Below are 15,516 nucleotides of genomic sequence, written 5' to 3' on the forward strand. Positions count from 1 at the left end.
AGCCAGACTGTTCCACACCAGGAGTTCTGGTCCAGTTAGCACTAAATAATGAAACATTGTCTCAAAACGAAGGACCGCAGGAGGAAGCGGGAAGCGGAGAAGAAACCGGGAAAAGGCAAGAGAGGAAAAGCATTGGCAGGAACAAGCGGTACCCGGCTAGGACCCGGATGTAGGTGAAAACTACACATCCCAGAATGCATCGCGTCCACTTGGCAACTATATAAATAGTCCATCCGGGTTCTTGGAGATGCTGTTTGGCGACTCGTCGCCATTCCCGGAGCAGCTCGGCCTCGGCCCAGAGGCGAGTGTCGGTCGCTGTGTCGGAGACCCCGGTCCCCGGCACCGAGACAACCAGCCCTCTCTCCTGCCCCGCGGCGGGAGAGCGTGTCCGGCCGGCCGGCGGGGCTCGCGACCCTCCCGCGCCTCCCCTTTCCCCTCAGCCTCCGCCCCGCCAGGCCCGGCCCGGACCTCCGAGCCCCGGCCTCCTCCTCCTCCTCTTCGGTCACCGCCGCCTCTGGGCCCCACAGCCCCACCTGCCGCTTCTCCTTCCATTTTGAGAAGCTGAGGAAGGAAACAAGGAAAAATGTCGCCATGAAGGCCGAGAACCGCTGCCGCCGCCGACCCCCGCCGGCCCTGAACGCCATGAGCCTGGGTCCCCGCCGCGCCCGCTCCGCTCCGACCGCCGTCGCCGCCGAGGCCCCCTTTGATGCCGCAGAGCTCCCCCAGCACCGCCGCCACCGCCTCCGACATGGACAAGAACAGCGGCTCCAACAGCTCCTCCGCCTCCTCGGGCAGCAGCAAAGGGCAACAGCCGCCCCGCTCCGCCTCGGCGGGGCCGGCCGGCGAGTCTAAACCCAAGAGCGGTAAGAGCCGGCGGGTCTGCTGGGTTACTCGGGAGTTGGGAGTGGGAAATGACCCACCTTCCGCTTGCACTGACATATCCAGTATTTACGGGTTAAGCAGATATGCGCGGCTTGGTTAATTTGGGCCCTTGCATTCATATTCAAAACAGCTGGTTGAAGTCGGCGCTATTCTTAGCCCCATTTTGCAGATGAGGAATCTGAGATTTGGAAGGGTTAAGGTCATCCAGGTGACAAGCACCTCGCGGCAGGCCTCAAGGCCTGGTTTGTGTGACTCATCGGTCCAAGCTCTAAAACAATTTGACTTTGTGTTGGGTTAGCATTGGGTAACATTCAAGTTTAAGTAAGACAGGGTGAGGCCGGAGGGTTTTTCGGGTTTAAATCTGGCACCAGGTCTGCCCCTCTGTCTAAGAGGACACATCTTGTGATGGCGTTGTTCGACGTGATGGTACAGTATGCAGACCCTGCATTTTAGGTCCAGTCCTTGCGTTTGCCTTCTGTAAAAGAGGTAATGTATACTATTGAGTGAATGTGATTGAATGAGTTAAGGGCTTAGACTGCTAGACAACTATTTGCCTAAATATGAGGTGTATTTGTGTGTGGCAGTTTCTAGGGGTTTGGCTCTTACGGGGTGTGTGTGTGTGTGTGTGTGTGTGTGTGTGTGTGTGTGTGAGAGAGAGAGAGAGAGAGAGAGAGAGAGAGAGAGAGAGATGTGTGTAGTCAGGCTTCTTAGTATTACTGTAAAGAGAGAGATGTGTGTAGTCAGGCTTCTTAGTATTACTGTAACATAGTAATAACTACCACTTACTGATCATGCACAAAGAAGAGGGGTAGGCTTTTATGCCTGATATTATTACTCTAATCATTTATCCTGTTTAGCTAGGAGTTGTTCCTTCTCAGAGAATAAACTAAGAGATGGCAGAATCCCGAGTCTAGCATTCTCTATCTTGTCCCAGCGCTTTGTGCAAATCTTTGTTCTCTTTTATACTTTTACTGACTTGGCAGTAATAGCAGTGTAGGGTTTTTGTTTGTGTATTTTTTTTTTTTTTTTTTGGTTCTTTTTTTCAGAGCTGGGGACCGAACCGTGCTTCCTAGGCAAGCACTCTACCACTGAGCTAAATCCCCAACCCCTTGTTTGTGTATTTTTGAGACTGTAATTTTTTTTTTTTTTTTAAATCTTTAGGTTTTCCGAGACAGGGTTTCTCTTCGTATCCTTGGCTGTCCTGGAACTCGCTTTGTAGTCTAGGCTGACCTGGAACCCAGAGATACCTTGTCTCTGCCTCCACAATCTCAGATAGCACTAGGTTTTCAGATTGTAGTTTAGTTACAGTGCCCCTCCCCCCCTCCCTCCAGAGCTTCCTGTATAACCTTCCCCTCCTCTCCTTCAAATTCCTGTCCTCTTTTCACATATATGCATGCATGCGTATATACATGTCAACAAACATATATATGCGGGATATGTATATCGTATCAATGAGCATGAACATGGGGGAGGAGCCTAGGAAGTCTCAACGCTACACAGAAGAACTTCAGGCAGCTTAGTAAAGCTGAGAGGAGGTCTTCCCCAGGGAAGAGTATACCAGTTGGTTTCCCAGTGCCAAACATGACTGAATGCATTTTAGTGCAGCTATATGTAGACTCAGCAGTGTGTTTTTGTGAGAGTGAGCATGGGTAACAGATAGGGAGCTTTGGAGCTAACAGTCTAAGATCCAAAAAGCTGGAGAGTGTGGGTCAGTGCTAGAGCCCTTGGCTAGAATATACCAGGTCCTGGGTTTGATCCTTAGAATCCCTACCCTCCTCAAATTAAATTAAGAGCATTATAAAAATCTCCAAAATTATAAGGCTTATTGGCTTTGAGAGTTTATCTGCAGGATATGACAAACTCTATCACCAGGTTTACCTGAGGACGTGTAGACATTGCCTGGGGAACTTGGGTAGAGACCAGATGTCACTGGGATGTAGCAGTGCTTTACTGTCTGGGCAGATGTCAGGGAACTAAAGGCCAAGTCCGGGCCTACATAAACCAATTCTGGAGCTTTGTTGTAAATCATCTTGGCTATTGGTGGAGAGAGGTCCGAGTGTCCCTCTGTCATTGATAACCTTAGCCTTGCTGTGGAGGTAATGCTAAGCTTTGGTTCTCCAAGAATTCTCAGGAATTTTTTAGGGCCCTCCTTAAGTCACTAAAACACATTCATGCATGAGTCAGCTGCAGTAAGTGCTTTGTTTATTGTTTAGTGAGCAGTAGGCCAACGCTTGTGACTTAGCAAACAACATAGGAGGAGGCAAGGGGGCTCGGTGAGATAGGGTGCCTGCAGTTTGAGCACTTGCCTTTCCATGTCCTCTGAGAGCAGGAAAGAAGACCTGACCTCACACCCTTCCCCGTTTATCCTGCACACGCAGGATGATTATAGATTTAAAAGATTAAACAGGAGAACTGCGGTGATTAAGGCATTTTACCACATTCCCTTTTCTTTAAACATTTTTTTTCCTTACATGTGTTACTTGGGACAGGTGTCCAGGCTTGGTGGCAAGCTCCTTCAAGCTCCTTGACCAGCCGAGATTAAAGACAGGCACCATCTCAGGGCCTGGTTTTGAATCAGAAATACATCAGAACCCTAATAAACAATCACAGACCTAGAATGAAGCAGGAGCTGGAAAGGCAGCTCAGTGGGTCTTGCTCCTACAGAAGGCTTGGGTTTTGGTTCTCAGCTCCAGAGAGCTGTGTAATTTGACATGGTCTTCTGCTTTCCAGTTACAAATGACACTCACAAGCAAAACACCCATGAGTGTAAAAATAAAATAGGCTGGGCAGCGGTGGTCCACACCTTTAATCCCAGCCCTTGATAGGCAGATCTCTGAGTTTGAAGCCAGCCTGGGCTGCAGAGCAAGGGTTACACAGAGAAACTCTGTCTAAAAACTAAAAAAAAGGAAAGAAACTACATGAGGCCGAGCGTGGTGGGCACAGCCTGCAGTCCCAGCACTCACTGGCTGAGGCAGAGGATTATGAGTGTGATGCTACCCTGGGTTAATGAGCTGTTCCAGGGCTGCCTGTTCCATAGGAAGACCCCGTTGCCAAGCAACATGAGAAAGAAAGCATTGCTGTTGATCGGGTGGCTGCTGAAGCAGATGTGACTTTGAGATGTGGGTGTCTCAGGAGTGTTTCAGAGATCAACCCGTCACTTCTATACTGGGGTCTTTCTGTGTGACATTGTTGTGAGGATCTCTGGAATTTCAGAGTCCTGACTGGAAGAATGGGAGTGGGAAATGAGGATACAGTTTCACTTTCTTTTGCCAACACAAAGAAAAATCCACAAAATGTATTTGGTTTCTGGAGACACTTTGATGTCTCTGCCTTGAGGTCCCTGTGTCCTGTATGCACCTTCCAAGGGCTGGTGTTGGGGGCGTGTGTCACTATTGCTGACTTAGCTTCTTCTCCCTTGTCCCATGTAAAAGAAGCCCTTGGTATCTGTAAGCTATGGAAGTTCGTAAGTGGTCCTTGGCTTTCTAACTACATGAACATATTTGATAGTTTGCTTTCTGTGGCTAGCTTATATTTGCTGCTCTTTGGTGTGCTGTCACAGATAAGTCTGACTGCCGGGAGCTCCTTGCTCTTTCTGTCTGTCCACAGCCTTGGCCTTGGTCTAGTGCTTCACATACTTAACAGAGCATCCCTCTTCTGGCTGTATTTCTACAGCTTTCCTCCTGTAGGGCTAAGACTGTTAGAACAATTTACCGTGACAGTACAGCCCAGAGAGGAGAGAGATTTAGGGACCAGGGAATGCCATGTAGAAAGAACAGAGTGTAAATATTTAGAGACAAGAGAAGTCAGGGATTTGTAGGCCGGATGTAGTCCCTGACCAAGAACTCTGCTCTTGTTCTTCTCCCTAGGCGGAAGGTGCTGCCATGGAGGTTAAGGGAAGGTCAGGTATTATGAAGCAGTTATTTTGAGGTTGGCAGTGTGAAACACTGTGCTGACACTGTTCCTGTCATCTGGGATCAGAAGCTGGGTTACTGGGTAATCAGACTTGAGTGTTTCTGTCCCTTCACAGCTAGGGTTAAAGGTTGTGTTGGACACCCAGCCTCCTGTGAGTGCTGGCACCTGAATTCCAGTTCCCTTAACCTCAGAACCTCAGGGCCTCCAGTGGGTGCTGTTGATGACAATTACTGTGTTTGTTACATTATAGTAAACTTCCCCAATCAGAGCAACTGCGTGCCACTGCTACATCAGATAATGTTTTCAGTAATTTTCTCAATTAGTTTTTGTTTCTGCTTTTTAAAAAACATTAATTAATTAATTAATTACTTTAATGTATATGAGTATGCTGTTGCTGACACAGCAGAAGAGGACATCAGATTTCATTACAGATGGTTGTGAGCCGCCATATGGTTGTTGGGAATTGAACTCAGGACCTCTGGAAGAACAGTCAGTGCTCTTAACCACTGAGCCATCTCTCCAGCCCTCGTTTTTGTTTGTTTTTTTTTTTTTTTTCCTTCGGAGCTGGGGACCGAACCCAGGGCCTTGCGCTTGATAGGCAAGCGCTCTACCACTGAGCTAAATCCCCAACCCCTCGTTTTTGTTTTTTTAACACAGGGTTTCTGTGTAGCCTTGTCTGTCCTGGTGCTTGCTCTCCTGAACAGCCTGGCCTTGAATTCTTTTTCTTAATTTGTTTGATTTTTCTGAGTAACTAGAGATAAGTCACAGATAAGTCTGACTGCCGGGAGCTCCTTGCTCTTTCTGTCTGTCCACAGCCTTGGCCTTGGTCTAGTGCTTCACATACTTAACAGAGCATCCCTCTTCTGGCTGTATTTCTACAGCTTTCCTCCTGTAGGGCTAAGACTGTTAGAACAATTTACCAAGTGACAGTACAGCCCAGAGAGGAGAGTGATGTGACAGCAGGTAACTTGTAACTCAGCACATGCAGCCGTTCTGGTAGATGAGAAAGGGGAACAGCTCTCTCCAGGTTGAGTGGGATCTGAGTTGTCAGGTGACGTGAACTGAGGCACATGCTGCTCCCTGGAGGTTCTCAGCTACTGTGGATACGAAACTGGCTTGTAATTACAGCTTGAGCCAGCTGTAAAGCCTTCCTGGCTGCTGTTCTGACCTAGGCTGAACCACCTGTTAGAGCTAGACCTAGAACACTGATGACTCTACACATCGGTGAAGGACTCGGGGCTTTAAGTTGGTAAGGAGCACTGGAGAGAGATGGAGTTGATCTGCTGTTATTTGGCAGACTTTTCCATTTTGGAAATATGAAAAAAGGAGCTGGATTAAAGTTTTAGGCCTCTTGGTTTGTTGGTTCTGAATCTTAGGTTCTGGATTTGCACCATCTAATTAGTGGTTTTGTCAACTAGGGACAGTGTCTTGATAGTACTTCCTGGCACTCCTCAGCTCTGGCTGTATGTCAGACTCCTGAGGACTTTTACACAAGTGAGGTTCACCTGCAGCCTCTAGGAGTCTTGCTCTTCAGGCGCGGCCAGCCTCAAGTACACACGGAAATCCTGCAGCCTCCTGAAGGCTAGGGTTAAAGGCATGAGCTACCCTGTCTGACCTTTTCTGATCCTCTAAGGGACCTTCCTGGGCATTCCTTGTTACTTTATTTACTTTTTATTATTTTAGCTTTCTGAGACAGTCTTTCTGCATAGTCTAGGATGACCTGGAACTCACTGTACAGATCAGAGTGGCCGTGAATTCACAGAGGTCCACCTGCATCTGCCTCCTAAGCTAGGATTAGTCATGTGACTCTACACCCAAATCCTTGTTTATTTAATTCTAAAGATTAATTTGTGTGGGTGGGTGGTGGTGAGTGCAGTGCCCTCAGAAGCCAGGAGATGACATATTGCCTGGAGCTGCAGTTACAGATGATTGTGGACCCAGTGTGGGTCCCCTGGGAAAGGAGCATCAGGGATTCCTAACTCCTGAACTATCCCTAGCTATTTTGACACTGGGTCCTGAGCCTAGTGTAAGTTAGGCAGGGACTTGACCACTGAGTTGCTTCTTTAGCCCCTTTAAAAATTATCATTTGAGGGTTAGTTGGGATTGGCTTAAACTGACTTTGCAGCCTTGGACATGTGCAGGTGGCCTTGGACGTGTGACCTCATGCCAGTAGCCTCTTGAGTAGCTGAGACCCCAGGTCTGTGCTGCCAGGTCCAGCTTGCTTGGCCCCCCTCTCCCACCTCTCCTTTTTCCTTTTTCCTTTTTTTTTTTTTTTTTTTTCCTCTTTTTTTTGGAGCTGGGGACCGAACCCAGGGCCTTGCGCTTGCTAGGCAAGCGTTCTACCACTGAGCTAAATCCCCAACCCTCTTTTTCTTAATTCTTAGACTTGGCCTTGCTGCACAGTTTATGCTGGCCTTGAACTTGCTACTTAGTCCAGGCTGGCCTTGAACTTTCTTTTTTCTTTTTTTTTTCTTTTTTTTCCGGAGCTGGGGACCGAACCCAGGGCCCTGCACTTGCTAGGCAAGTGCTCTACCACTGAGCTAAATCCCCAACCCAGCCTTGAGCTTTCATCTGTATTCTCTTAGTCCAGGCTGGCCTTGAGCTCTCATCTGTGTTCTCCGGCCCTCAACCTCCTAAGGACTGCAACACCGGACAGCATTCATAACCTTAAACCCTGGAAGTGACCCTGATGTACAACTGGAATTGGTACTACCATTCTGAGGTTTCAAACTTAACCAGAGGGGTTGGAGAGATGGCTCAGCAGTTAAGAGCACTGACTGCTCTTTCAGAGGTCCCGAATTCAATTCCCAACAACCACATGGTGGCTCACAACCATCTGTAACAGATTCTGGTGTATGTCAAGACAGCTACAATGTATTCATATCCATTAAATAAATAAAATATAAAAAAAAACTTAACCAGAAACAAAATAACAAAAATTAAAAAATAATAAAATAAATTTCTTCTAGGACCTTGAACTTATTTTCTAAAATCTGATGTGGGTCCTCCTGTTTCTTCCGTGCGAGGCGGGCAGCTTCTCTCTGAGTCGGTCATAACATGTCCTGGCAAGTTGTCTACAAAACATTTCAAAAATAGCACTGTGGATTTTATCATCCGGTCCCAGGCAGGACAGCACCATCAATCCTCGGCAGTATGTGAGGTGTGCTGGGTTAGAGATAAGAGCCAGGTTCTCACTGGAGATGTCTCCCTTCAGACTTTGAGGTATTTGGAAAGCCAAGAGAGAAGGGAGTTGATTTTTAAGGTCTGAAATCATAAATCCTTATGTGGTCGGTTGTCATAATCTGACTTAGAAATGTTGTCCATTGCAGCAGGTTTCTAAGTCTTGGGAAACCGTTTCCCTGAGAGTGTGGTAATAGAAGTGAAGAAACCAACAGTCTCCCTGAGGGCTACTTCATCCTCAGGCTTCTCAGCGCAGGACGCAGCCCAGCCAAACCTACACAAGCTGTGAGGGCTCTGTCTTAAGCAGGATCCCCAGTTCCTTTATGTGCTGGAAACCGAGGCCCTTGTGTGCATGCTAGGTGGACACTTCACTGCACGGTGACGCATCTCCTGAAAGCAGCAGTTCACAGTCATGCTCTGTTGGCTTCAGATAACAAGGTTTGGGAAATGTTTTCTCTCTTCCTTTCTTTGCTTCTTTTTCCTTTTTTCTTTTTTCTTTTTTCTTTTTTTCGGAGCTGGGGACCAAACCCAGGGCCTTGCGCTTGGTGGGCAAGCGCTCTACCACTGAGCTAAATCCCCAACCCCTTCTTTTTCCTTTTTCTTTCTTTTTTTTCTTCTGAGACTGGAGACAGAGGGTTCTGCAATTAAAAACACATTGGCTACTCTTCCAGAGGAGCCAGGTTCAAGTCCTAGCACCTACATGGCAGCTGATATCTCAGGAATTCTAGATTTTCAAGAGACCATCACCCTCTTCTGGCCTCCATGGGCATGAGGCACACGTGTGGTACACAGACACGTTTGGTTTTGAAGCCGTTGTTTCAGTTCTTTGTCTCCCAGGTGCTGGGGTTAGTGGTGTGCCACAGCAGCTTTCTACCTGCTCCCAGAGGCGCTGTGCTCGACAGCAGCTGTTGCTGACTGAAGCGGTGGCGGGCCATATGCCTGTAAGCTGCTCTTGTGTGGTAACCTGTTCTACTCTTCCTGCTGCCATCGCTGTAACGTGTTAGCCTGATTCCTTGGCTGCAGCTGGCTAGGTTTGGAGTGGCTTGTGTATCTTTCATTCTTCCCTAGAGATGTGTTTGTTTTCAAAATACGCATTTATGAGCTTGCTGGCAAGATGGCTCAGCAGGTAAAGGCCATTATCACCATGTCTGACCACTTAAATTCAGTCAGTCCCTGGGGTCGCATTGGTAGAAGGAGAGAACCGTTCTCTACAGGTTGTCCTTTGACCTCCACACACAGGCTGTGGTTCTCTCTCTCAATAGATGTGGTTTAATTAGGATTCACAGTTCTTTTCTCTTAGGTCTCTGTAGCCCCGCTGTACAGTAAGCTCGTGGTTGGTCAATGTAGACAATGGTGTCTTTCAGTTGTTGCTTAGGCAGCACTGGGTGTGACTGCCCAATGCCTATTGTCTCAAAGGATTGCCTGGGGTTCGAGGCCAGCGTGAATTAGTTTAGTGAGTTCTAGGTTAGCTTGAACTGTAGAGTGAGATCATATTTCCTATTTCAAAAAAAAGTGCCTACCTCTTTTAAAACAGTAATATTTTTTAAAGATTTATTTATGTACGTACACGGTCATTGTCTTCAGACAGACCAGAAGAGAGCATCGGATCCCATTACAGACGGTTGTGAGCCACCGTGTGGTTGCTGGGAATTGAACTCAGGACCTGTGGAAGAGCAGTCAGTACTCCTAACCACTGAGCCATCCCTCCAGCCCCACAGTAGTATTTAAATCAGAGGCAGAATCCTTGAGGATGAGGCTGGAGTGCAAGAATCTCCGTGAGGTTCCCCAGGCTGTGAGCCTGTGTGAGCTAACACTGCACTCATGCAGAGGTGAGAGTGGGTCCCGCACATGTGAACTCCCAACGCACTCCACGTTTGTTTATTATTAGTTTTTAAAAGAACTCTAAGCAGACAAAGTAGAGGTGTTTGCAGAAAAGAAATAGCTCCCTGTTGGTAGCTGGGCATGTCTTCTTTACAGGTGTGTTTGAGTGTGTGCTTGTGTGTTTTCAGACGAGGTGTGTGTGATACTCTAGCCCAGGCTGGCATGGGACTTGTGAGTCTCCATTTCCCAAGTGCTGGGCTAGAGGCTGGTTAGAGCTGGGTTAGAGGCTGGTTAGAGCTGGGTTAGAGGCTGGTTAGAGCTGGGTTAGAGGCTGGTTAGTGCTGGGTTAGAGGCTGGTTAGAGGCTGGTTAGTGCTGGGTTAGAGGCCAGTGTTGGTGGCAGATGTATGCTACCACATCCACTTAGTTATATGTGTCCGATTTTCTGGTGTGCTGATTATACAGCTCAGCCGTTTTCTGTTAGGTAAGTGTCATATGTGTGAGTGTGCCTGGAACTGATGTTATGGGTGGTTGTCATCTACTTGTGAGTGCTAGGAACCAAACCTGAGGCCTCTGGAAGGGCAAGACGTACTTTTAACTATTGAGCCATCCTCTCAGCTCCACCGGTAAGATTATCTCGTGTGTGTGCCAGCTGCCTTCAGAGTCCAGGCGAGAGTATTGGATTCCTTAGAACTAAGACTGGCTTAGAGCTGTGAGGCACCACATGGATGCTAGAAACTGGTTTGGATCTCTGGGAAAGCAGCCAGTGTTTTTATTACTGAGCCAGTCCTCCAACCCTAACTAAACCCAGGATTTTGTGCACGTAGACTTGCTTGTTTGTTTGTTTGTTTGTTTGTTTGTTTGTTTGAGACAGGGTTTCTATGTATTGTCATGGCTGGACTGGAGCTCACAGATCTTCCTGCCTCCGCCTTCCAGTTCTTCGGTTAAAGCTGTATGACACCACTGCCCTGTAACTTCTTCCCTGTGTGTGGAAGTCAGAAGGCAGCTGCAGGATTAGGTTCTCTACTTCCACCCTGTGGGTTTTGGGGACTTGAACTCAGGTCCTCAGACTTAGTGGCAGTTACTCTTAACATGCTGGTCTACTTCACCTGTTCACTGTTTATGCTTCTTAGATAAGTTTTGTTTTGCCTTACATTTTTGTTGTGGGTGTACACATGTATTTGCACATGCACTCACCCTTGAATGCACATGTGGAGACAGATGTCAGTGTTGGAAGACTCTCTCCATTGCTTCTACTTTATTTATTTTTTTTTTTTTTGGTTCTTTTTTCCGGAGCTGGGGACCGAACCCAGGGCCTTGCACTTCCTAGGCAAGCGCTCTACCACTGAGCTAAATCCCCAACCCTTCTACTTTATTTTTTTGACTGGATCTCTCACTGAACTGGGAAGTTGCCTTTTTGACTAAACAGGCTGTTGATCAAGCCCCTGGAATCAACTGTATGGCATCTGCCTCTCCTGGAGCTGGAGCCGTGCACTGGATACGTCTGGCCCTTAATGTGGGCGCTGGGGTCCTTATGTAGAGCTTCGTGCTTGCAGATGGAGCACTTTATACTCAGCTGAGCCTCTTGCCCCTCCCCCTTTCTAAGCTAGTGTGGCTTATCTAGTGTACTGACCTAGGTACCTTGATAAATTTCATTAGTAATGCCAGGTGTTGGTGGCACAGGCCTTCAATTCCAGCACTTGGGAGGCAGGTGGAGCTTTGTGACTTCCAAGACCAGTGCTACACAAAGAAACTTTGTCTCGAAAAAGGAAAAAAAATACTAGTAATTTGTGGATACTGGCAATAAACTTCCTAAACCTTATCTTAGTAAGAAAAGACAAATGGGCAGCCAGACTCAGTGTCCGCACCTGTAGTTCTAGCTCTTGGCAGGTGGAGACAGGAGAACTGGGTTTCAGGTCATCCTTATGTGTGTAGTGAGTCTGAGGCTGGCCTGGGGCTACACGAGCTCCTGTCTCCCAATGAAACGAAGCAAGGAGGCTCTTTTTTTTTTTTTTTTTTTTTTTTTTGGGAGCTGGGGACTGAACCCAGGGCCTTGTGCTTGCTAGGCAAGCGCTCTACCACTGAGCTAAATCCCCAACCCTGCAAGCAGGCTCTTTATGTAAAATATAGTTGGTCAACAGTTAAACGGAAAGGATTTGTTGCTAATTAGAGAAATTCGGGTTTAAAAATAAAACCATCTCTCTCATGATGCTGCGTCAGTCTCATTCAGTGTCTACAGAGCAACTTCAGGACATGTAACAGGCTTTTATGATTGTATTTCTTTTTTTTTTGCTTCTTTTTTTCGGAGCTGGGGACCGAACCCAGGGCCTTGCGCTTCCTAGGCAAGCGCTTTACCACTGAGCTAAATCCCCAACCCCTATGATTGTATTTCATAATCTAATTTGACTTGAATATTTGACGGCTATATAGACCTTATAAAACAGTCTTCAGTACTGTCCTATTAAACTAGCAAAAAGACATTACTAAATGTATTGGTTATATTACCCTGTTAGCTCACGGCAGGCAATTGTATAGCCATTATTGTGCTTTTGAAGAATAGGTAACTTTTTTTTTTAAGTATTGTATGTGTGTGCGTGCCTGCATTTATATGTGTGCTCCATATTCTTGCCTGGTGCCCACCGAGGTCAGAAGAGGGCATTGGATGCCTTGGCACTGGACAGTCGTGAACTACCCGGTGGGTGCTGGGAACTGATCTAGGTCCTCTGAAAGAGCAACAAGTGCTGTTAACTGGCTTCAACTGCATTTTGAGGCACAGACTCACATACCTCAGGCTGTCTCTGAACATTGTATTTCCTTTCCTGCCTCTACTTCCTAAGTGCTGGGGTTATAAGCGTGCCACAGTTCTCCGCTCTGGGTTGTGCTTTTATATGTGTGTGATGTGTACAACTCTCAGCTTGTTTGTATATGTGCACAGGTGTGATCTTGATGCTCAGTGTCTTCCGGGATCACTCTCTCTTACATATTGTTTATTTAAGTGTGGGTTGAGGTAGGGCTTCTCTCTGAAACTGGAACTTGCTGATTTCTGGTTAATTTAAGGAGCCAGCTCCTTCCTGCCCCTGGGTTTGGGATTGCAGGCAAGCAGTTGTCTTACCTGCCTTGCTTTACATGGGTTCTAGGGGTCTCAACTCCATTGTGTGCTTCTACTGGCAACAGTTGGTATCCACGGAGTCAACTCTTCTCCTTAGCCGCTTTGCAGATTCTGATCCATCGTCTAGAGAGATGGTTCACGGCGTAAGAGGACCTGGTGCCAAGCCGGGTGACTGAGCTTATTTTTCCCAGAGTCTACACAGTGACAGGACAGAACCCGACCAGAGCTGACCTTTGCCCTCTAAATGTGTGCTGCTCCTGCAAATAAACATATATACACATGCAAAATAAATAAATAGCATGTAATAAAATAATGTAATTCAGACTCTCTTCTATAACCTGTGTTGATCTGGAATTGAAGGTCCCAGCCCAGGCTGGTCCTGTAGATGACTCTTCTGACTCGGCTTCCCAAATGTTGACGCTGTAGGAGTAAGACTAGGATACACACAACTGCTCACAAAGTGACAAAGAACATTTGTATGAGACGTGGGCAAGTGCATAAAAGGAAGGCAGAGAGTGTGGGCCTGTCTGCAGGCTCAGTGCTCAGGCCTGAGGCAGGAGGGCTAGGACGGGAGGGGAGGGGAGAGGGAAGATGGAGGAAATAAAGCACTTAATAAGGTAATATTTCACAGGTACTGTCAATTGTTTTATATTTTTATTTTTATAATCAAATGTATGTTCTGGTGTTAATGTGCAATTTTTTTATTTAATTGAAGGAAAAAAAAGCAAGAGACTTTTTTTTTTTTTTTTTTGGTTCTTTTTTTTCCAGAGCTGGGGACCGAACCCAGGGCCTTGCGCTTCCTAGGTAAGCGCTCTACCACTGAGCTAAATCCCCAGCCCCACAAGAGACATTTTTTAAAAGTAACTTGAACTGATCTGTTAGTGTAGCTTCCATAGCATGTTGGTACTGAACTTTTTGTGACAGAATGTCTCTTTGTCTTGACTGTTCTGTAATTTGCCCTATACCATGTTGGCCTCGAGGTCCCCCTGCCACTGCTTTCTGAGTGCTAGGATAAAGGTGTGAGGCGCTATGTCTGGCGTGGTTTTATGCCTGTTGAATGTCTGCCAAAGCCTAGGCCGTCCAGTCCTCTGTGGAGCTCTGTACAGACTGCACTACAATGCGTTCAAGGGAGGCGCCTGTCCTCTTCCTGTCAGGCCTGCAGACCAGGTACATCCCTCTAGCACACAATGCTGTTTCGAAACCAAACAAAAGCCTACCTTACTGTGGTTCTTTCTCAAAGCACCAGTGCTATGGACTAAGCTTAGCTTTTTCAGAGGCGGTGGAAAGGCAGGTAGGTCTCCCTTTACTTACTAAGTACAGCTTTGCTGGAAGACAGACAAATTGGCTGTGTCTGGGAAAACATTAAACTTACTACTTTTATTTCTTTTGTTTCAGATGGAAAGAACTCAAATGGATCCAAGCGTTACAATCGCAAGCGTGAACCTTCCTACCCCAAAAATGAGAATTTTAGCAACCAGTCCCGTCGCTCCAATTCACAGAAAAGCAAAACTTTTAACAAGACGCCTCCTCAAAGGGGCGGTGGCAGCAGCAAACCCTTTAGCTCTTCTTCTAATGGTGGAAGACGGGATGAGGTACGGAAGGAGAGTGGCCTTGGTGGGGCTGTCTGTCTGGGTCTGGCTTTTCCCTCTCAGTGTCTCAGCACTTGACAGTGTGAGTGGCGGCAGAGCAGGCAACCAGCCTGTCTGAGCAGCTGGGGCTTAACCAGACCTGGATCCTTGCCTGCTTTCCTCCCTTGGGGGCTGTGAACACCCCTGGGAAAGGAGACTTCATAGTAAGGTTGAGACTGGACAGCGGGTGTGCAGAGCACCTAAGGATGGAAAGCAGCGGTTGTGGTGGCGGTGGCGGTGGCCATCTTGCAGAGTAAATGCTGAGCTCCTTAGTCCCCGACACCCATCTTTAGGAGTTGTCTGAGTTTGTTTTGAGTGGAAAAGTTGATATGAGAGATGACCACTGCCGTCCCATTGTAGTTGCTTATTTAGGAAGCAGCCTAAGTACTTATGAAGAAGACCCGTGTCTTGTTTGTCTGCCCGTGCTGTGCAGCCATTACAGAACAAGACCGATTCAGTAGGCACTTGTGAAAGGATTACTTACCGCATCTGTGATGTACCAGGGACAGCTAAGGAGTTCCTTCCAAGCACAGCATTAAACAGAGTATTTGTTGTCTTTGTTCTCTAGGGGCTAATTCTCTAGTCTGGTGTGTCAGTAGCCAGCATGTAATTTACCTGACGGTAAGTGCTTATCGGATTAGACAGTGTAGGTGGGAGAGAAGGGGAACGGCAACAGTAATGATGAAGTGCCTAAGGAACAACCGAACTCTTGGTTTGTTTGTTTGTCTAATGGTGTAGCCAGGCTGGCGCTGCATTGGCCTCCTGAGGGCTGAGAGGATGGGTGTGTGCCACCAGCCAGCCTGCAGAGGTAGATTGGAGAGATCTGAATGAAGCAAGGGAAGGAACACTGTTGGGATTGAAAGCAGCAGCAGGAGTAGGTGATCACTACAGATGTGTAAGGGGTCAGACTGAAGGACTGAGTGAGGAGGGTGCACACATGGGCTGGGACAAGGAACTGGGAGCCAGCCTAAGGTGCTGGTCCCTT

The 15,516-nt window shown here is 47.3% G+C and overlaps 1 protein-coding gene across 3 annotated transcripts in view; it reads left to right on the forward strand.

The window, feature by feature from the left end:
* Positions 1-249: 249 nt before the first annotated feature.
* Positions 250-15,516, forward strand: part of Rnf10 (ring finger protein 10) — a 33,793-nt gene continuing 18,526 nt past the window's right edge. For 2 of the 3 annotated variants that reach the window (NM_001415782.1, NM_001011904.2), the window contains exons 1-2: positions 250-863; positions 14,299-14,495. In NM_001415782.1, coding sequence (NP_001402711.1) covers positions 707-863; positions 14,299-14,495 — 354 coding nt within the window. In that variant the 5' untranslated portion in view covers positions 250-706. Of the gene's footprint in view, positions 864-14,298; positions 14,496-15,516 lie in introns of those variants that run through there. The other variant, XM_063271215.1, reaches the window with a different exon arrangement.

Source organism: Rattus norvegicus, chromosome 12 (assembly GCF_036323735.1).
Source record: "Rattus norvegicus strain BN/NHsdMcwi chromosome 12, GRCr8, whole genome shotgun sequence".
In the NCBI taxonomy this organism is placed as follows: domain Eukaryota; kingdom Metazoa; phylum Chordata; class Mammalia; order Rodentia; family Muridae; genus Rattus; species Rattus norvegicus.